Source organism: Primulina huaijiensis, chromosome 1 (genome assembly GCF_012295235.1).
Source record: "Primulina huaijiensis isolate GDHJ02 chromosome 1, ASM1229523v2, whole genome shotgun sequence".
NCBI classification, from domain to species: Eukaryota; Viridiplantae; Streptophyta; class Magnoliopsida; order Lamiales; family Gesneriaceae; genus Primulina; species Primulina huaijiensis.
Window position 1 is genome coordinate 21,632,976 of NC_133306.1, and position 23,516 is coordinate 21,656,491.

At 33.6% G+C, this 23,516-nt stretch overlaps 3 protein-coding genes and 1 long non-coding RNA gene across 6 annotated transcripts; 1 reads left to right on the top strand and 3 right to left on the bottom strand.

Moving 5' to 3' along the window:
- Positions 1-8,884, bottom strand: LOC140972498 (GTPase-activating protein gyp7-like; the record flags this gene model as incomplete). Its single annotated transcript, XM_073434918.1, has 8 exons — positions 8,446-8,884; positions 3,667-3,718; positions 3,473-3,580; positions 2,277-2,361; positions 2,113-2,167; positions 1,549-1,941; positions 972-1,052; positions 1-51 (listed from the first exon to the last, which is right to left on the bottom strand). Coding segments are annotated over exons 1-8 (987 nt in total), but the record flags the coding sequence as incomplete, so codon positions are not given.
- Positions 8,885-11,046: 2,162 nt separating this feature from the next.
- LOC140984385 (uncharacterized) lies at positions 11,047-19,802 on the bottom strand. Of its 2 annotated transcripts, none has more exons than XM_073451780.1 (3): positions 19,717-19,802; positions 11,852-12,051; positions 11,047-11,373 (listed from the first exon to the last, which is right to left on the bottom strand). In XM_073451780.1, the coding sequence occupies exons 2-3, from the start codon at positions 12,031-12,033 to the stop codon at positions 11,187-11,189; spliced, it is 369 nt and encodes a 122-aa protein (XP_073307881.1). In that variant the 5' UTR covers positions 12,034-12,051; positions 19,717-19,802; the 3' UTR covers positions 11,047-11,186. The 2 variants fall into 2 exon arrangements, with proteins under 2 accessions (XP_073307881.1, XP_073307872.1); XM_073451771.1 differs by lacking the exon at positions 19,717-19,802 and adding an exon at positions 13,395-13,493.
- Positions 15,144-15,669, top strand: LOC140984397 (uncharacterized). The gene is made up of 2 exons (XR_012176610.1): positions 15,144-15,478; positions 15,512-15,669. It is a non-coding gene; the product is annotated as an uncharacterized lncRNA (long non-coding RNA).
- Positions 15,587-19,437, bottom strand: LOC140984371 (uncharacterized). 2 transcript variants are annotated; one of them, XM_073451750.1, is made up of 10 exons: positions 18,395-19,437; positions 18,130-18,213; positions 17,895-18,025; positions 17,699-17,796; positions 17,316-17,404; positions 17,130-17,217; positions 16,551-16,705; positions 16,406-16,476; positions 16,120-16,234; positions 15,587-15,887 (listed from the first exon to the last, which is right to left on the bottom strand). In XM_073451750.1, the coding sequence occupies exons 1-10, from the start codon at positions 18,605-18,607 to the stop codon at positions 15,720-15,722; spliced, it is 1,212 nt and encodes a 403-aa protein (XP_073307851.1). In that variant the 5' UTR covers positions 18,608-19,437; the 3' UTR covers positions 15,587-15,719. The 2 variants fall into 2 exon arrangements, with proteins under 2 accessions (XP_073307851.1, XP_073307860.1); XM_073451759.1 differs by having other exon boundaries at positions 17,136-17,217; positions 18,395-19,433.
- Positions 19,803-23,516: the final 3,714 nt, after the last annotated feature.

Here is a 23,516-nt window from a genome sequence, read left to right on the forward strand (position 1 = left end):
TCTCAAAGGTGGCTGACGTGGTTTTCCCCACACAAGCGATAATTTATCAACCTGCCAAGGGAAGAAATATATAGGTTCACATCTTATTGCAGTTTTAAATCATACATTGGCTCTCTTTAAGAGGCGAACCAAGGAATAAAATTCACAGGCTGTACAAAACATTACAACACCTCGCGCTAAGCAGAAAATTAGGATAATCAAAATGAAGAATTATTGATTCAGGCAAATGAGACAAGTAGTTTACACAATCCCAATTCAAACAGACATTATTTGAAATATACATGGAATTAGATAGGGTCTTAGAAAGTCAAGTTGCAGGAAAATAGACAATTAGTTCAAGCAAACTAGCTTTTATTTTCGTATCATAAACCAATTTCTGCAGTATAAATCAATTTCTGAATCCATTGGGTCAGAAGTAAGGGAAGGGGCATGACATCCAAATAGAGCAAAGGCTATCCAAAGTTCCACATATACTGGTTCTAGTTTTAATGAATTATAAATAGGTAAATAGATCATTTCTTTTCACCAAAATCTGATTTTAAAAAAAAATTCAGGTTCGCCGATGATAAATATAATGGCACTTGTTTCAATGGATTTTAAATAGGTGAGTTGATTATTTCATTCACAGAAATCTGATTTAAATACATTTCAGGTTTGTTCATGATCACCCTGCATGCAGAGGATTCCTCAACACTAATACATGGAAAACAGTTTCAAGCCACCAAACTAAATTGAGAATTGGTCAGAGCAAATACTCCATTACCAATAAAAATTTCAGATTCAAGATTTACCAAGTAAATTAAGCCATCAAACATGAACTTAGTATAAATGTCAAAGTAGATCGACTAGTAACACCCACAAATATAACAACGTACCTCTAAACGATAAGGATAACAGTCTCGATTTAAAAAGATGATACAAATAATATAAAGGTGAAAGGAGATACTCAACAGCGTAGATCCTTTGTATACCTCCTTAACATTGATAAGCTCAAATATTCCCACATTGGTGGCTGCTTCTTCACCAAAAGATTGTTTCCTAGAAAAGGTTTTCTGTGTGGAAAGGACAAAGGCCTGAATGAGATGGCCTGATTTGGGATTTAAGCAAAACTAAATAATATGATTTGTAAGAACCAAGTTGAAAAACAAAATTTGACATTCTGATAGGCAGTATTCAAGGCAATTATCATTCCCCAGATTATCATTTCCAAAACAAGATTAGGCATGACAAGGCCATGGAATTCCCAAGGATGCTGCAACAACTGATCCTAATTTTCCACAGCGAAGAGAATAACCACATCAGGTGAATATGCATTAACTAACTCCGTGTTAGCAGTTTATTGCGAAATGTAACCGCTTATAAATTCAGAAAACAGACAGCCATGTCTACATCCTCTTGGAATGCACCCAGATAATTTATATGGAACTTTTGAACCAGTAAAGGAGTTTTTCTTAATTCTAGAGGACTAGTAATCAACAACTGATAAATTGCAAGCATCCTTAAGTCAAAGTTATAGAGAACCATTCAAAAGGAGGAACCATGAAGCACCTCTCGTGGATCAGATGATACAGACACTTCAGGAACTTTTTCAGAATCATCAGATGTGCTGGGGTGATACTCCTTAGAAGACTGATCACCCTTCCTCTCTTCAATAGGAAAAAATCCATCAATATGGCCATCCCGAAAGAGCTGGGAAGTTGTTTCTCGAGCAAATCTGGTAACGAGTGAGAACTTCTCCAGCACTTGAATTGATAGATCCCGAGCAGGATCATGATGTTTCCGTCTCAACCTGTCATTTTCCCGAAAACTACTACCAAAGCTTTTATTAGAAGCATCCTTTTCATGATCATCACTAGAGGGAAGTTCATTAGCCAAAAGAGTTGGGGACGTGACACTTGAAACAGGAACAGCCCTAGGAAGTTCCAACGAAGACAGAGTTCTCTGAAGAAAGAAAAGGTCAGCAATGGATATCAGCCTGATTATTGGTCAATTTCATAGCTATGAATAGTCAATATACGGCTTATAAATTAAGCAAAAATCAAATCCAATCTCTTTGACACATAGCTTATTATATAATCTGCCAAGTTCATATGCAACTAATTATTCAATTACCTGGAGAGGATTTTGAAAATCATTCACAAGAAAAACATTGGCATCTTCAGCTGACCTGGAAATAGAACAGCAATCAACTAGATAGAATTTGGGTAAATAGCAAGCAAGCCTTGGCTTTTAAAAACAATAGAATTACATTCGTTACAGAATTGCAGCAAATTTACCTCACAAGAAAAACATGCTGCTTAATGGTTGCAAGAAATTGTCTCACTCCACCACTATAGAAGTATAGGGGAGGAAAAGCTAGTCCTGAGAGCAATACAGAACATGAATTGAGGTGAGTGAATCTATGCAAGATGGAAAGATGGCGAGGATAACCATGTAAACGAGATCCAACAAAAAAGGTTTACTTGGTGGAATATCATGGTATGATAATGAGAATAAATATTTTGTCCAGAAAAGAGAAACCAAGAGAGAAAGTAAAACTTGGAAAAGAAGAAAATAACGAGATTCATTCGCATTATAATCAAGGAAAGAGCATGGATATGACTGCTAAAAAGAAAAAGAGAAAAAGCTCAGCTTGCCTGATAAGGCCAAGGACTTGTTAAGTTGTTAACAAAACAACTCATGCCAGAAAATGCTAAGCAAAGGAAATTCAGAAGACGCGATTACGACATTTCGGTTCTTTCCTCATGCTTACCAAACTAGGAATGTCAATATAGGATAATCATTTTACAAAATTTTATGGCTAATTCAATTTTGATTCCAAGAATTTTTTATTTTATATTTATTTTTTGAAGAAGATTCCAAAAACATTTTAATTCAAATAGATGCTTTAACTATGCTACTACAGTATTAATTACCTTGTTCTTTATAAATGGTGAGGTGTTTTAAAAGTATTCGATAAATTGACTAAATTTTCTTAACACTTATTGAATAAGTGCTGCCATTTTATGCAAGCAAAGAGATATGATAAAATGAGGAGTTAAGAGGGTGGAGGCAATGATTAGGGGGCAGAGGCAATGATAATAGGTATTGGGAACAAAGTGATACAACTATGAATACAAGAGTTTAATGTTATAATATGCAGGAGCCCAAGATGAAATACTAGAAGTATCCATGAACTATTTTGCTAGCAAGCGTTACTTGTCTATAGTTAGTTTTAGGTTGACTGATGACTCATGCCAAGAATCTGATTAACTGATATATCCGAGATTAATTCAGTTTCTTTAAGAAAGTGCAAGTCCTAATAGGAATATGATTAAAAAAACATTAGACAGAACCTCCGCACCTTTCCCATCATCTCAGTGCTGTAGGTCAAAGAATTAAAAAAATGCATATCACATGCCCTAAACAATCAATATAAAGTATGCCCGTGGAAATGTCTAAGAATCGGTAGGGAAAGCGAGTAAAATGAAACCTGATGACATAACAATTATGACATATTGCCAAGCCAGTGTTGGGGTGTGTCTACGTATTGACCGAATATCTGAAAACGGCACTGCCTTAATGGAATATAGATTTTTATCTGCACAAAATCGTTGAAACATAAAAGTTTCAAGTAAAAAATGTAAATATCGTATGTCACGAAGAAGAAGTTACTTGAGATCACACCTTGCTCAGACAACCTACCCTTCGAGCTTTGCCCTTTGTAAGGAACCCATGTCTGCATTCAAATTTAAAGATTATTTCAAGAACATAATAAAAATAGATTAGTTGTTGAGAAAATTATATTTTCCACCATAGCTTCCTATAAATTCTTACAACATATACATTTCCATCGTTGAAGAATAAGAAACCCAAACACAGTATCTGTTAAAGCATTTGTTTTTGAATTGTTATTCTCTTGTTGACTACTTCTTAGGTTGTTGATTTATTCTTCATTAGTTGACCACGTTTTTAGGAGCATTAAACGTGAGTTGTTATCTTTGTTTTGTAAGGCTATTTATAAGCCAATAAGTGAGGATAAATGTGGAAGTATTCTTCGATCTATTGTTTGAGATACACCAATATATTTTGTCATTTGGTATCAGAGCCAGTTTAAGAGAAGCAGCAGTCTTCTAGTAGGCCAGAAAAGATGACAACCGAGAACAATTTTGTGCAACCAGCTATTCCAAAGCTCGATGGACATTACGATCATTGGTGTATGCTTATGGAAAATTTCTTACGCTCAAAGGAATATTGGAGCCTAATAGAACAAGGGATTCCCACAGCAGTAGAAGGGGTGGAACTCACGGAAGGACAAAAGAAATTGATTGACGATGCCAAACTAAAAGATTTAAAGGCTAAGAATTATCTCTTCCAAGCCATCGATCGAACAATTCTGGAGACCATTCTTAACACAGACACTTCCAAGAGCATTTGGGACTCTTTGAAGCAAAAGTACCAGGGTACTGCACGAGTTCAGCGTGCACAAAGACAAGCTCTGCGGAAAGAATTTGAGGTGCTCCACATGAAGGTCGGAGAATCCGTAAATGAATATTTTGCTCGCACCCTTACTATAGCTAACAAAATGAGAGTTCATGGTGAAAAGATGGAGGATATCATGGTCATTGAAAAGATTCTAAGGTCTATGACTCCTAAATTTGATTACGTTGTGTGTTCTATTGAGGAGTCTAATGATCTAGACACATTTTCAATAGATATGCTGCAGAGCAGTCTTTTGGTTCATGAACAACGCATGAATGGTCATTTAGAAGATGAACAAGCACTAAAGATTACATATGAAGATCAATGGAGAGGAAGAGGACGAGGTCGTGGTGGATTTAGAGGACGAGGCAGAGGCAGAGGTAGACAAAACATTGACAAGTCTGCCATTGAATGCTACAGCTGCCATAAACTAGGACATTATTCATATGAATGTCCAACCAAGGAAACAGAAACACATGCACACTATGCAGAAGCAAGTGAAGAAATATTGTTAATGGCATATGAAAATGCCAAAGACACCAGTGAAGAGGAACTATGGTTTCTAGACTCAGGATGCAGCAATCATATGTGTGGAAGGAAGGAGTTTTTCTGTAATATCGACGAAAGTTTTAACACCACTGTAAAGTTGGGGGACAATTCAAACATGGCTGTGGTGGGAAAAGGAAACGTACAAATGCTTGTAAATGGAAATGTGCAAGTCATCACTGAGGTATTCTTTGTCCCTGGGTTGAAGAATAACTTGATAAGCGCAGGGCAACTACAAGAAAAAGGACTTACAATTCTCATACAACATGGGAAGTGTAAGATCTATCACCCAAAGAGAGGATTGATTATGGTGACTACCATGTCCTCTAACAGAATGTTTATCCTGCCTACTCAAAAAATATTGAAGGACGACAATTGTTTCTCCTCTCTTTCAGAAGATCAAGCTCAACTTTGGCACTTTCGATATGGACATTTAAGTTTCAATGGGTTAAAAATCCTTCAGCAAAAAGGAATGGTGAATGGAATGCCACAATTTGCTGCTCCTTCAAAGATGTGTGAAGATTGTCTAAGAGGAAAGCAACGCAGAGATCCATTTCCAAAGGAAAGTACATGGAGGGCCTCTCAAATTCTTCAACTAGTGCACGCTGACATCTGTGGACCAATCAACCCAACCTCAAACAGTAAGAAACGATATCTGATTACATTTATTGATGATTTTAGCCGCAAAACTTGGGTTTATTTTTTGGTGGAAAAATCAGAAGCTTTTATCACTTTCAAACACTACAAGAGTCATGTTGAGAAAGAAACAGGTTCATATATAAAGTGTCTCCGCACTGATCGTGGAGGAGAATTCACTTCACTCGAGTTCAAAGATTTTTGTAAGGAAAATGGGATTCACAGACAATTGACAGCCGCATATACCCCACAACAAAATGGTATTGCGGAAAGGAAAAACCAGACTATCATGAATATGGTGCGAAGCATGCTCTCTGGAAAGAAAATTCCAAAAACATTCTGGCCTGAAGCAGTCAATTGGACTGTTTATATACTGAATAGAAGCCCTACGTTAACAGTAAAGGATAAAACTCCGGAAGAAGCTTGGAGCGGCCTTAAACCATCAGTTGATCACTTCAGGATATTTGGTTGCATATCACATGCCCACATTCCTGAAAACAAGAGAACTAAGCTTAATGATAAGAGTGTGCGATGTGTTCTGTTCGGAGTTAGTGAAGTGTCAAAGGCATATAGATTGTATGATCCAATATCTCAAAAGATAATAGTCAGCAGAGATGTAAAGTTTGAAGAAGGGAAAAGTTGGGATTGGAACATCTGTCATGACAAAGCCATTACAGCTGACTTAGAATGGGGAGAAAGTGACAAAGAAGTAGCCCCAGCTCCAGTTCCCGTTAACATCAATAGTGAAAACGGAGGAAACATTGAAGCAGATAACCAAGATGATACAACAGAAAATATGGAAGACAATACAGAAAATCCACCAAACAGAAGAAGGATAAGGAGGCCACCAGTATGGATGAAAGATTACGAAAGTGGTGAAGATTTATTTGAAGAAAACACTACACATCAAGCTATGTTTGCAGACAGTGATCCAATCTCATTTAATGATGCTGTGACTAGTATAAAATGGAGAAAAGCAATGGATGTAGAGATAGAAGCCATAGAGAAGAATGATACTTGGGAGTTGACAGAATTACCAGCTGAAGCAAAGATGGTTGGAGTAAAATGGATTTACAAAACAAAGCTCAAAGAGAATGGAGAAGTTGACAAATATAAAGCCCGATTGGTAGCAAAGGGTTATACTCAAGAATATGGGGTGGATTATACTGAAGTTTTTGCACCTGTGGCTCGGTTAGACACAATTCGAGTAGTGATCTCCCTTGCAGCTCTTAGAGGATGGACAATTTATCAGTTGGATGTAAAATCAGCATTTTTACATGGTGAGCTAAATGAAGAGGTCTTTGTCCAACAACCTCCTGGATATGAACAAAAGGGCAATGAGCAAAAGGTGTATAGGCTGAAAAAGGCTCTATATGGACTTAAACAAGCCCCAAGAGCTTGGTATAGTCGCATAGAGTCTTATTTTCAGAAGGAAGGGTTTGAGAAATACTACTGTGAACATACTCTATTCATCAAGACTGGAAATGCAGGTACAATCTTGATTGTTTGTCTCTATGTGGATGATCTAATATTTACTGGAAATGATGAATTTATGTTTACTGAGTTTAAGAAATCCATGATGCTTGAATTTGATATGACCGATCTTGGGAAAATGAGATATTTCCTTGGCATTGAAGTAATGCAAAGACCAGATGGCGTCTTTATTAATCAGAGAAAGTACACACATGAGGTGTTGAAAAAGTTCAACATGGACAAAAGCAATCCAGTTCACAATCCAATAGTTCCTGGAAATAAGCTTACAAAATCTGGAAATGGAGTTAAGATTGACAGTACTTTATATAAGCAGATTGTGGGAAGCCTTATGTATCTAACTCACACACGTCCAGATGTCATGTTTGTTGTAAGTCTTATTAGCAGGTTTATGGATTGTCCAACTGAACTACACTTACAAGCTGCAAAGAGGATACTAAGATACTTGAGAGGTACAATTGATTTTGGCATCTTTTACAAGAAGGGAGTCAGTGAGGAATTAATTGGTTATACAGATAGTGATTATGCTGGGGACTTAGATGACAGGAAAAGCACTTCAGGCTATGTTTTCATGTTGAGCTCAGGAGCAGTGTCTTGGTCCTCAAAGAAGCAACCAGTAGTTTCTCTATCCACCACAGAAGCTGAATTCATTGCTGCTGCATCATGTGCTTGTCAAGCAATCTGGTTGAGGAGAATTTTGGAAGGTATGAAACAAGTTCAACATGATTCTACAACAATCTACTGTGATAACAATTCAGCAATAAAGCTCTCTAAAAATCTAGTGATGCATGGTCGATGCAAGCACATTGATGTTCGTTTTCATTTCCTTCGAGAGCTCACAAAAGATGGACTTATAGAGATGGTTCATTGCCATACCCAAGAACAAGTTGCTGATATAATGACTAAGCCATTGAAGTTGGATTCTTTCTTAAAGATTCGTGATATGTTAGGTGTTTGTTTGGATCCTGGAGTAAACTGAAAAATTGACAACTTTTCAGTTTAAGGGAGGATGTTAAAGCATTTGTTTTTGAATTGTTATTCTCTTGTTGACTACTTCTTAGGTTGTTGATTTATTCTTCATTAGTTGACCACGTTTTTAGGAGCATTAAACGTGAGTTGTTATCTTTGTTTTGTAAGGCTATTTATAAGCCAATAAGTGAGGATAAATGTGGAAGTATTCTTCGATCTATTGTTTGAGATACACCAATATATTTTGTCAGTATCCTCGAAACATAGTACAACAGCAAGAAAATTCTCAAAACCAAAAGTAACATTCGTTTTCCTCTAGTATAAGTTTAGAATGATGAATACCATAAAAACAGAATTCCCTTGCTTAATCATCTTCAACCGACCTCTGATTCTCTCTGAAGCATTCCGAGTAGGATGGATTGCCACGTTATCCTTCGAATACAAGATTTCCCCTTCCTCAGGCTCGTTCAATGAGCTGTGTTTACTGTTGTATGCCCCATCCATGAGTGAAGATCCCTAATAACGTCAAAAAAAATTACATGTGAAAACCCAGAACAAAACCAAAATCAATCCCTGCATACAATAATTGCACTATTGCTCTCGAAGCAAAAACAGCTAAAATGATAATCCATTTCTTAATTCATAACTGACCACCCGCCTGACGACACGATGCAGGGGAGGAGAAGGAATGGAAGATTATTTAAGCCGACACGCTTGGAGTTGAATATGAATAAAGCCCCAAATAGCTTGCATGTTTGTTCTTTTTCCCTTCAGCAAGAAGTAAGTCGGGAAATTTGGGGAAAAGGGAGTGCATTGTATTTAAAAAAAAAATTCATGACTCAATTTATTAAATGTTTTTGTGTTTTAAGTGTAAATACATCATTAAATTTGATTTTATATATACATTTATTTTAAACACGTAATTTATTCTCATCAGTCGACTCAACCTAAATCTTCTCCGTCGACCTCATTTTCATTTCCTTTCCGATTATAATTCTCAACACAAATCGACGTAATGACTAATAATCTGATAATATTAACATTTATTTCGATTTATTGTTTATTTTTGTTGATCGATCGACTGATTGAAAAAGAAAATTTTGACCACGTTTTAGTCGACACAAGCATGAATCGACCAAACTTTTGGTCGACCAATGGTCGATCATTGATTTGGTCAAAGACCAACATGTTGGTCGGCCAACATGTTGGTCTGGTCAAAGACCAAATTGCTTGGTCGAATTGTTGGTCGACCAAATAATGGTCGACCATTGGTTTGGTCGACCAAATAATGGTCGACCATTGATTGTTGGGTCTATTCAATATCTCGATTTGGGAAAAAAAAACTCGTAAATTTTAATTGAGAGAAGACGTGTGTCGATCCAGAAGAAAAAAGGAGAATTAATTAAGTTTAATTGCTGTTAGTATAATAATCAAAAGTCAACTACTTGTTTCTTAAAAAAAAAGTCAGAGTGTTTATTTTTTAAATACTTTCTATCTCACTCCTACTTTTTTAACTGACCTAAGTAAGTCACCTGTACAAGAAAATAAATAATTTTTAAAAAAAAATTGGCAATTTTACATATCCAGTGCAATTAAGTAGTCAAAGAGATTGTGGATCCCAAATCCAGTGGTTAAACACCATGATAGAGTGTTGAAATGGACTCAACCTCCTTTGGGACATTTCTGGTTTGATGTTGATGCTGGTTTCTATGAGCACAAAGGTGTTTTTAGTGTGGGAGCAGTTATTAGAGACCACCGTGGTTTTATTTGTGTAGCTTCAGGCTGGGGTATTAGCCATCCGGGTTCAGTGGTTGCTGCAGAGCTCAATGCTATTCTTTTTGGTTTAAAGCTCGTGGTGCAAAGTAATTATCGCAATGTTTGGGTGTTTTCAAGCGGTTAATGCACTGACAGAGACTACGGAAATTATAAACCATGACGGTTTTCTTATCTCGAACATTCAAAAGCTTCTCCAGTCTGGGTGTTTTTTGAGAATTCGTAATGTTAGTAGATGTTCGAACAAAGTCGCTCATTGTATAGCGCATTTTACTTTGTCTTATCCTTCATCATTTACTTGGGGTGAATATGTTTACCCATCTTGGTTGATGGATGAAACTTCTCTTGATTTAAATGTATAGACCATTTTCTGATTAAAAAAAAATATGGTCTAAGAGATTTCTTTTCCGGGCAATCATATTAATCAAAGATTTTTTCTCTAAATATTTGTTGACCATTTATTTACATCATAAATCAGATATTCATCTTCTCAAATATCAAATTCAACTATTTTAACAAGTAAATATTTATGAGTATGACAATCAATTTATTAATATTCATTTATATTTTTATCACCATGAGCGCGTGATCTCCATGCGTGCATTGAGTGGCTACGTGCAACCCACATTACATACAACAAAACTAAAATATATATATATATTTTTTTTAAATGTGGAAATCCGGATACCGTACTTCTGAGATTTATCTAATATTGAAAAATAACAACTGTGGAACTCACGTCATGAAAAAATTTTGATAATTTTNATATTTTTATTTATAGTAATTTAATTTAAATAATAATGATAATAATCGTGTACTAATTTTTTTTTTTTTTATCAATGTTAAACAATTTTGGAATTCAATGACGATTATGAAACCTTATCATGTAAGTTGTTTCATAATGTTTGCCTTTAAATATAATAAAATATCCCCTCTCTCCCAAACACATTCATTTTAACAATTTATTTGGATATATATCCCAATATAATCATTAATGTTTAATTTAAATTTTGATGAGAGAATATATATTTATTATGTCATAATATGGATAAACATATTATATTTTAATAGTATTTTTGAATGCAAGCGTAAATAAAATTTATAGGAATTGACACAATATTACAAAATCAATTCTAAACAAGTTCTAAACAAACTTCACTCGAGAGGGGATTCAGTCAACAAAATATACTAATTATTGGGGAAATCATACTCAACATTAGTTTTTCAGCTTCAAAACTTCTCAAGAAAATCAAATTAGTTAAAAAGGCCTTCATTAAAAAGATAATGTGTGTCATTTTGAACATAAATTTTCAGGGGTAGTAACCAGTAAATGTGAAGCCCCGTCCGATAATCTCACCGGCACAGAACCATGCAAAACACTCGAGCCCAAATAAAGCTGCAATGCCAGCATCCTCAACCTTCAACTCTTGCCTGTGCTTCCACATATTCTTGACATAATCAAATTCCTTCCAGAACGACTCTGTACGACCTGGGATGCTGCCAATGGAACAAACTAACAAAGTCACAAAAAACTTAAGAGGACAAATGCATCATGACACAAACAAAATCTCAAATATGATTGATTCCAGCAAGCAAAGAGCTATCGAAATTTCATGATGAAAAGAACTAACTGGAGGTATATTCCTTCACGTACGACCTCAAGTTGTGATAAATTAGAAGGAAAAAAAAAAATCAAAGCAAGAGACAGCCACCGTCCATAGAGTACGGGGGCAAACACAAAGATTACGATCTGGTATGTAACATGTAACACAAAAAATAAAGCCTCAATACTGAATGTCGGCTCAAAAATAATACATTAAAATAAAAATTTTGTCAAAGCTAAATAATCACAAAAGATGAGAGATCAAACTTGGTTGCCACTTTGCATCACAGAATGAATTTCATAATTATCAAGTTCCAATGAAACAAGTTGAACAATTTGAAATTAAAATAAGAAATATACTGCAAGAGCAACCTGGCAAGACGAGTGTAAAACAACTGCTTGGATAGCTCATTACATTTCTCCACAGTTGACGGCTCCACAATGTTTTGTTTGTTCTGCTCCAACAACTGCTTGTAGTAGGTGGTTCCATTCTTGGCCACGAATTGTGACACTTGGCAAGCCTTGGCTTGCACTTGATGTAACTTGGATGCCATTACCTCCCAAAATAAGTTCTACACGAACAGTTTCAAGCAAAAAGTTAACAAGAAAACAGAAACGGTCATGTACGAGAGTTTCAGAACTGAGACAGGTAGATACCATTCGTTGATAGAACACCACACACCTTTTATGCACTAAAGTTTAGGGAAAGGATATGAAGGGAAACTAACCAAAATTTTTTACTTCAAAATTTCAATTAACCACAAATATGCTTTTGCCAGGATATTTCTGTCGTATAAATGCTTCTAGCAGATTCCATATTATCTGTAGGGTCTAAACTGAACATTCAAGTCCTTCTAGTTTGTGTTATATCAAGTAATGGTCCAGAATCATGAATTTCCTATAACTAACGTCTCACAATTGTTAAGTAATGTATCTCCAAGTACAAGACAGCCCACTAGCTTATTAATTTGCTGATTGCATCATATTTGGGTAACAGATCCACCTCACAAGCCTATGTTATTGAGCCAACAAAAAGTACACCTATTTGATAAGCTGCGATTTGTCATACTCAAACACTAAGCAAAGACCAGAATAAAATCAATAATATACACAATATAAAGCTCAGTTCAATGACCATTCACTCCAAATCACAACCAATCTTGGTTTTAACTATTCCCAACCTTTGAAAAATTTCACTAGTAGGAAGATCATGATCGCAGCAACATGTTTGAATTGAAAATTGAACCTTGAAAACATACAGGATGATAATTGAACCTTGAAAACGTATCTAGAAAACGCAACAATCATTTGCAAAAACAATGATCGATCAAATAGCCGTCCAACAAAACAGGTGACCATTTCACTTCAAACAGATGTCTGTTTACCGAACCGATGTACAATGCACAGTTAGGTACACGATTTAAATAATTTTTCACTGTTGGAGTAAATTTAGAAAGAGATTGTTAACTGTAGATGAAATAATCGAGTGAGTGAATCTATAGAATTGTAGTTTGAAGCTAAATTTGCACATTGAATCAGGGAACAGCTAATTAACAGATTGGAATCTATAAACCCCGATTTACACAGAGAAGCTATAAAGGGGCTCCACTAACAATCTCTTTACATGATTCCACTGTCAAGCTAGACATTTCTCAGGCTCCAAATTAATTCTTTTTCATCTCAAACTAATCAAATCAAAGGGCGTAGTACCAATCCGGATTCCACATGATACATTTGCTGGATACGTCCACCCTCAAAATAAGACGAAAAAACAACAAGAAAATAATTGAATTAACACCAAGCCGACGCACCAAAACCCTCAAATCAAACCCCAGAATATTCACAAAAGACAGAACAAATGTAGCAGAAATGTAACCGCTGTTGCCAAAAAAACTACGCAGAAATATCAAGTTACCTGAATTCTGGCCGGAGAAAAAGCTCAACGGGCGAGGATTTTATCACTTCTCTCGCCGCCAGCTGAAGGATGGTTTACTTGCCAAATTCATAATATTAAATATTAATTGATGTATTTTATTATTATTATTATTAATTAACCACTACAAATTTTATTAGGGTTTATTTTTAAAATTTTGATTCGGTTTATTTTTTAAAAATTGAGGGTTTTGTATTTTTCAAACACAAATTTATTTTCCTATCCACCATGTTAGGTATGTTTTTTCTAAATGTTTATTATTATTATTATTTTTTAACGTAACTTGTAATATTTTGCACCTTTTATTTGTACTTTTTTATATAAATTTTAATTTTTTATTTACACATTTAGAGTACGTAAAATTTTTAAATTCAATTTTAAAATTTTTAAAAAACTTATTAAAGATCATAAATATTAGTTAGAATTTTTAATCATTTAAGTTGACATGCTTTGAGTTTTAATCTTTTAATTTGTTAGAAATTAATTTTTATCTAATAACTTGGTTTTTTTTATATGAAATCACTAATTTTATACAATATTGTTTATTTAACTATGATATTCTCATACATAGCTCATATAACGATAATAAAATATATATATAATATATATTAAAATGTATCTAAGCAAAACTAAATGGAAAAAACGATGTTTTTCTTCAAAGTTTGAAATATAATATTAGGTGTCGTTTTGCTTTATTTTTAATTTTTTTAAAATTATTTTTATATATGTAACATATGTTTATTCTCAATACAATGGCTACGAATGAGAAAGTCAGTATCAAATAAATAATATTTGATGCATACATACACATTAAATTTTTTACATTAAATAATATTTGTGTAAACTTCTAGATATTGCATTAATATATAAAAGTTACAAAATATTTTTATCATATTTTTTATATTATAGATGATATAATCATTAAAAAAAAAACATAGATAACGAAAAAGAATTGTTGATAAGATAAAAGGTGCTTTAGTTAAATCTAAAATTACTCCATTCCATTCGGGTAAGCAAACGATGTTACCGCGTTATCGATATCATAGTTATTACTACCCTTTCTTATTATTAGTAAGAATTCTTGTCTTAGTTCCGTAACATGGTTCACCCCCGGCTTTTCATGAACCACTAGATTTTAGTGCGCTTGATGGATAAAGGTAGGTCGTTTAGAGAGGTTAAGGTTATCAATGGGTGGGCCAAAGCTTCTGGCGTTAGCGAGAAAACTACCTATTTCAATGTTTAAACCCCTTTGAGAAACTAAATTTGATAATTTTAATAGATGTCCAAATTTATCCTTATCTTTTTTTTAGATATTTAATTATTAAAGTGCAAAAAGATAAATTGTTCATTATAAAAGTTCACTCCTTGTTTTCTCACCATCTCATTATCATAACCACTATTTTTTTAAATATTTTGGATCAACGCTATCCAAATATCGTAATGGAAGCAAAAATTAAAATTAGATTCAAATTTAAAAAAATTAATTTTTAATTTCAAATAATGTATATATATTCTATCGTACAACGCATGTCCTCAATGCACTAGTATTAAATTATAATTATAATTGTAAATATAGAAAAATGCAGCTAAATAAAGCGTCATTATTTTTTAAACATACAAAAAGGAAAAGGGCTATTGAATACGTTAGATGGAACAAATTCAAAGTCCTTAAAATCTACACGAGCCAAGCTATCTTGTGCAGCGAAAATATATCCGACACGCTAATATTAAGTAATTGGTTCAATAGTAAGGAAAACATCTTTTGGCCGAGCTTAGTTTCTTATGTTCTATAAAAAAAAAAAATTTGTGCTAATTAACTCACGAGACCCGATTCTTCACTAATGAGATGTGCTTTTAATAATCATTTATTTTATTGATACAAACTCACAATACCGCCGTGGAGCAAAATATAAATAAGTTATTAGAAAGAAGACCAAACTCAAACAGACCGCAACAGGAGAATATTTGTATATGATACAGACGTTCCATATCAAGCTTTTCTGGTCGTCGAGTTTTTTGATGTGAAGAGGTCAGACTTTGTTTGCAATTTTGCAACAGAGTTTTCAGTCTTTTTTTTTTTTATGAAGACAAGTTTTCAGTCATTTTTTTTTATCAATAAATAAAATATATTATTCAATCAAAACCAATAAAAGTTACTCATACTGGAGATAGCATGCTTCAAGATTGTAAAATTGGTATTCCAATGTGAAAATTGCTTTCTTGGGTACATGACCAAGAAACATGGGAAGAAGCGGGGATCAATATCAAATCTTTCAGAATATCTGGGTTCTTAAATCTGCAAATCACTCAACTTTGTGACATCGACTGAGACGCAAGTTGAATCCAAGCGAACTCCTCTTTATAAGCCTTGTTTCCCCGACATGAGGCCTCGCAAGTGTACACAACAATAGTCGCCCAATCAAGAGAATCATCACTGTCTTTCACATGGAAGTAATAGAGCAGCTGTGGTAAAACCTGAAACCATCGACCAGGAAGAACATGAACAAAAAGATTCCGAGGGAGAGTCAAAGTGTCAAAAATAGTGATCATTTGAGTTTCAATTGGTTCAAGCTTGTGAATGCAGGAACAATCTATTCCAACCATTGACAGGAGAAGAAAGTGACACTTTCGAGGGATTTATTTGAGCCAATCTATTTTCATCAATGTTTGAAAATAAATTTATGATCTATATGCATAGAGACAGCACCTGAAATTCAAAACCACGAGTGCCACCACAATAGTTACACTTGGGAATGTCTGGTCTCGATGGACGACCGCTAGAAACAGGCCACAGTGGTTTCGCTTCAGCATCACTGGAATACCTGCTTGTCGAAGAAATGAATAGGAAAGTTGAGATAAGGGGAATGTCGAGATTCACGAATCCTGGTATTATTCGATGTTCCCATTCGAAAATCTTCTTAGAGGACAATAATAACAACGAAGACATAAACAAAGAAACATAAGTTCCTCCTTTTTAACCACAATATGCTCACCTCAAGATCTGGTCTGGGGCAACAGATATTCTCTTCTGGAAAAATGCCCAGCTCCTTTTGTCATCATCTCCCTATCACAAAGGAAAAAAAATAGATACACACTGCAATTCAACAATTATCAAAATCAATTAAACAAGAGGCTTGCCTCGAGATCTTTCAGCAGTTTTGTGCAAGATCCATCCACACGAGTTCTAGGAATTATTGAGCTAGTAGTATCATTATCAGTAGACATCTCTGTATCAAGTTCACACTCATCCTCATTTGTGATCTCATACTCTGGCCAAAGGGAGTTGCTGGCAGCTATTGGCAAATAAAGTACCAATAAAGATTTTATTTAAAAAATATTGTTTGTTGCCTTTAATTAACACCAAATTATCTCGAAGAAGCTTAAAGTGTAATTCCACAATGTAGGACAAAATGTCACGCCAAAAACATGGAAAGTGAAACACTCTTGATAATTGAGAGGCGGCAATCCATATCTATTCATTTAGGCATGATAATATTATATTTTCAGAAGTAATAGCTAGCTGAAATACTGAATATACTGGATGGCACAATGAAATCAACCACGTATGAAAAAAAAACTACAGGAAGATTTATTCATGTCATGTCAGCAATTCAGCATATCAATTTCCGTCACATTCAATAACCACTATAATTTAGATGGAGGAGAAGCATTATTTGTTCATTCAAAAAGGAACAAAAAGTTATATTTCTGTATAACCGTTAACTAGTTCCGTTGATCTTGTAGATGTCTCCAACTGCTGACAGCTAACCTTATGGCTTGAGCCACTTGATCTCCAGTGAGCCACCTGCAAATAGTCATGACTCTCATGACTCCTCTATTTGATAGCCCGAAAGATTAATGTCATATGCCTCATGCACAGAGGAACTAAAACAAACCAAATACCTGGTGTTTCCCAGAACAATAACACACTTTTCTACAGCTACCACAAATTTTATCTCCTTTCCATGTACCACACCAATCGCAGAGTGTTGCTGGAACAAATCACCAGGCAAACAGAAGCAAATCATTATACAAGGAAACACCAGCATCATGTCAAGAAACATATAAAATGAAGCAAATATGTTATCCTAGTCCATCTTATTCATAACGACTACCACCACATGGAACTGTGCATTTCAGTCTTAATTCATATTTTTTTTCACATTAGTCTTTCTTGTCAGCTACCATTACCAACGAGCAGACCTATTTTCAGAAGTTTGTGAAGTTTAGACGACTACAACATATCGATAAGAAGGTATATATTAAGATACACAAAAAAAAGTTACCTCCAGCTGTCAAAGGCTGCTCAGTTCCATCTTCATTAGGTGCTTCACTGGAGTAAAAGGAATTCTCCCGTGGCAATTGACACCGAAAAACCTTCACGCTTTAGAAAACAGGTCGGCATCATAAACAGAAAACATGAAATCGTAAGTCTATCAGCTCAACAAACATATAACAAAAACTGAGACAAAAATGCACTACCTTCTGGAGAGCTTCTCAGGACACCGCTTCCATTGTTCATGTTGGTCACGAAGAAGGCAAACCATTGATGGACACATAAATACAAACAGTAAGCGGTGAAATGTCCACTCCTCTGATAGTGGAGCGTAAACCTACAAAAGGCAAGCAACATATACATAAAAATAGAGTACATTTTCAATGTTTTAGGAAAAGAAAATGGAAACCTACCAAATTCTATTCACAAAAACTAGAATACCTGGAGCAAGAACTGCAAAGGGTCACCGCAAAAATCACAAAGATTCGATTTTTCTGAAGGAAAATTAACTGGATCCAGCCAAGCCTATCCACAACAAATCAAATAATTATCCACTATTTCGAACAGATATCCTTGAAGACACCAAAATCCACTTCTCCTTCATTTGTTATAAAACAATAATAGATAACACAAACACCAAGAGTCCATGCTTCCGTAAAACTAAACTTATAAATCTTATGAAACATGTTGATAAAAAAAAAATTACCGGAGTACCACCAGCTTTGCTGGGAAAATACTGACGGAGCAATGACCATTTATTTTTCGGTTTGACCACAAACCCTAAGGTCATTGGTATCCGCCCCTCTTCTTCATCGCTGATGTCATCTTCGGTATCATTATTTCGAAATTCATCTTCCTCTTCATCAAAGGGGGATATACGGAGACTGTTGAGGTTTGTTCCATTCAAATCGAATTCCATTCTGCACAGATTATGGATACAGTCCAAACTACGAGAATCAATTGTTGTTTCTTCCGCAGCTGCCCAAAACCATACGTTGTTTGAGTATTTGGCCTGTTGGGGCACATGAAATTAGGGCAATAACCAATAAGAAATATATCAATTGTTTTATTTACTTCATCTGCAAATCCTTTCTTAAAGAAACAAACAAAATCGTTTAACCATAAAATTCAAACAGATAAGGATTTGAAAAAAGAGGACATTTAAAGTAAAGCAAAGACCAGAATAAAATCAATAGTATACACCTAAAACAATATAAAACTCAGTTCAATGACCATTCACTCCAAACCACAACCAATCTTGGTTTTAACTATTCCCAACCTTTGAAAAATTTCACTAGTAGGAAGATCATGATCGCAGCAACATGTTTGAATTGAAAATTGAACCTTGAAAACATACAGAATGATAACTGAACCTTTAAAACGTATCTAAAAAACGCAACAATCATTTGCAAAAACAATGATCGATCAAATAGCCGTCCAACAAAACAGATGACCATTTCACTTCAAACAGATGCCTGTTTACCGAACTGATGTACAATGCACAGTTAGGTACACGATTTAAATAATTTTTCACTGTTGGAGTAAATTTAGAAAGAGATTGTTAACTGTAGATGAAATAATCGAGTGGGTGAATTTATAGAATTGTTGTTTGAAGCTAAATTTGCACGTTGAATCAGGAAACAGCTAATTAACATATCGGAGTCTATGAACCCCGATTTGCACAGAGAAGCTATAAAAGGCATGGGATACAAATCCACTAACAATCTCTTTACATCATTCCACTGTCAAGCTATTCATTTCTCACTCTCCAATCAATTCTTCTTCATTTCAAACTAATCAAATCAAAGGGCGTTAATGTAGTACCAATCTGGATTCCCATAATACATTTCCTGGATACGTCCACCCTCAAAATAAGACGAAAAAATAACAAGAAAATAATTGAATTAACACCAAGCCGACGCACCAAAAATCAAAACATACATCCGATCAATATGTACAAAAGACAGAACAAATGTAGCACAAATGAAATCGCTGTTGCCAAAAAACTGCGCAGAAATATCAAGTTACCTGGATTCTGGCCGGACAAAAAGCTTACTGGGCGAGGGTTTTATCTCTTCTCTCGCCGCTAAGCTGAAGGATGGTTTACTCGCCAAATTCATAATATTAATTGATGTATTTATTTATTATTATTATTATTATTATTATTATTATTATTATTAATTAACCACTAAAAATTTGATTATGGTTTATTTTTTAAATTAAGTTGTAATATTTTACACATTTTATTTATACTTTTTTATGAATTTTAATTTTTTTAATTTACACATTTAGAGTACGTAAAAATTTTAAATTCAATTATAAATTTTTTAAAACACTTATTAAAGATCATAAAAAATTACAAAATTTCAAATATCATTTTTTAAATTTTTTTAACAACGAAAATACTAATGTATGTTATATATATAGATGATATTTCATATAGTATCAACTAAAATTGAAGGCTTGTTCAGAGATTTTCCATGCATTTGGGATTTGTGATTTGGATGGTGAATTTGTATTTATCGAGTTTTTGCAATCTATTTTAATTGATATCGAATTTATTTTGTAGAGAAGATCAAATGTTCTCACATTAAACTTATAAATGATTTTTCTTGTAAATTGTATTTCATTAATTGTTGACATGCAGATTTTTTGTTATGGATTCATGATGTTTCTAGCTGAAAAATTGTAATTTTAGTTATGTAAGTTGACGTATTTGAGTTTTAATAATGTAATTTGTTAAACTTTTGTTTTTATCTGATAACCTGGTCTTTTTTCATATGAAATCATTAGGTTTATCAAATATTGTTTATTTAACAATGATACTCTCTTACGTAGTTCGTATAACGAGAATAAAATTTATGTTGTACATATTAAAATCTATCTAAGCAAAACTAAAGAGATTTTCCTCAAATTTTGAAATATTAAGGAAAGCTTAGATGTCTAGAATGATCGAGGAAAGTCGAAATAGTATTCGATATTATAAGACAAATAAATCAATTTCCTAATAATATCATATATTATTTGAACAACATATGATATGAACTTATCAAGTAACGATAAATATCGGTGAATTGAAAGTTTGTATTAAAGGAATTTCAGAAAAAAATTAGATCAATTGGTTCTTGGACTAGAGTTTCTCGAGAAACACAAACCTTGAAAATGAATAGAAAACAAAATGAAATTTATGACAGATGATTGGATGTGAAAAATCCAATGACCACAAATTCATTCTGAATATACATATCAGTAGGGATGTTACACGAACAATATAAAGCAGAGTACTTTGCTGCTAATATTGATTCAGGAGTTGAAATCTATACAGCAAAACGAGAAGTTTTTCCCAAAGAATTGTATGAAGGATTACCTCAGATAGCTAGACGAGATTTCTCAAAGCGAATATTAATCTTATTTAAAAGGATTAAGAAAGCAAAAATTATAATAAGAGGTACGAGACAAACACCTTGATATAAGGTAAAAACACTATCGATTTATTTTCATGATACAAGAACAGACATATTGTTATGAAACAATTTTCTACAAATGTTCAAATCCTATACACAAGAAAATGATACTATAATATTAGTATTCACAACACCATGTGATCATAAAGTCATAGTCCAGAGACTAAGAGATATATTTTATAGAAAATTATCAATCTAGTTTCGTAACAAGTGTGGTAATGAAGAAAAACTTCTAAACCCAAAAATAACGAATTCTAGACGGTTTGGAGAAACAATACTCCAATTAAGAACAGATCAAAACCACCAACTAGAAAAAATATAATTTTTCAAAATAGCTATACACCAGAAAATTTAGAGTAAACCTACAATGAAGATCAATTGTCATAGTAGGAAAGGAACCAACTCTAAACCTGTCTAAAATTAAGAAAGGTAATGAATATGAGTTCGTCATATGCAAGTCTATCCCGATGAATATAGCTTATCAAAAGGATATAGAGATTATTATAAATGAACATTTGAACCTTGATTTAATTAAAGCATTAATATCATCATATAGCAGTCCAAATTTTCTGATAAAAAATCATGATGAAATTAAAAGGAACAAACTCATGTTACTTATTAATTATGAAGATATTAATAAAATTTTGGACTTTGACAGGTATTTCATACTTAGTATAGATCTTTTAATTAGTTGTACACGCAACACAAAAATATTCTCTAAATTTGATTGCAAGTCCGGATTTTATCAGATTCGAATGAAGGAAGAAAGCAAGAAATTAACAATTTTTTCTACGCCACAAGATCGTTATATTTGGAAAGTATTATCAATGAGATTGACTAATGCACATCAAATATTTCAAAGAAAGATGGATAATATATTTAAAGATAATTTTAAATTCATGTTTGTTTATATTATTAAATATGGACGAACATATTAAACATTTAGAGTTTTTTTTTAAAGTTCGTAAAAAAAAGGGTAGTCTTATCTGAAAAGAAGGTGGTCATCGTCACAAGAAAAAATGAATTCCTTGGAATAAAAATCGATGAATCATGAATAATTTTGCAGTAACACATTGGGAAAAAATTGCAGAATTTTCCAGATAGACTCTAAAACAAGAAACAATAACAAAGTTTTTTAGGAGTTGTTAACTTTGTTAGAATATTAATTAAGAACCAAGAAAAACGCAGGAAATTAAAGTATCAAGTCAATTACTAAAAAAATGCAAGATTCATATGGATAGAGGAACATATTAAGGGACTTAGGGAACTAGAAGAGATTTGCAGAAAACTTCCAAAATTGATTATTTTCAAGATGATATGATATTATACACAAATATCACTGATCATTGGTGTGCATGCATAAACATGACAATGGGGCGGGTTCGGCTTTCTCGCCAAGGAAAATTGGGACTCAAACCTGCCCTGCCCAAAACTTAGCGAGTCCAACCAACAGACCCGCCCGTCATACATTTAATTAAAAAATATTGGACCCATGGCCCCACTATATATTTAATTAAAAAAGCTCAAATAAATTATTATTATTAATATATATATAAATATATATACATATATATTAAATAAAATGTGTATATATATAATATGTATATGTCTATATTTATATATTATGTGTGTGTGTATATATTTAATATAATACATTATATATGTATATATTATATATACTATATCATATAATATACATATATACGGAGCGGGTCCGAGACCGATTCACCCAAATCTGAGACGCGCTTCAATCTGTCATTGGACTCATTGACTCGGTTCGCCCAAATCCGAGACCCGCCCATCGTCATCTATAGGCAGATGTTCTTACAAAGCTCACACAAGATGAAGAACAATCATATAGGTATTGCAGTAGACTATTCTCATATGCAGAAAGCATATGATGACATATCAACGAAAATGAATTTTATACAGAAAAAGCGAATTTTGAAAAATTATCATTATTTTTATTTGCAAAGAAATTTACATTTAAGATTGATAATACACATGTAAAAACTTTCTTGAAAAATAAAATTAAAACAAAATCCGAGAAGGCTAAATTATTAAGATGACACACTTTATGTCAAAATTATATTTTTGATATTGTTATTATTAAACCTCATTAAAATATTCTTGCAGATTTCTTAACAAAAGATGAACAACGCTGATGTCGATGTCATCGTGAAAATGCAGAGGCATTTGAGGTAACACGTTGAAATGATTCAAAACGACTTCAACAAGCTTGCCCTAAATGCAAAAATTACGATTAGGCTATAACAAACTGATAAGAGCAATGTCTTTGATCGAATTACAAGTTGTTTACAGACTTATACTCAGTTATGATCTATAAAGAAAAAACATATCCTC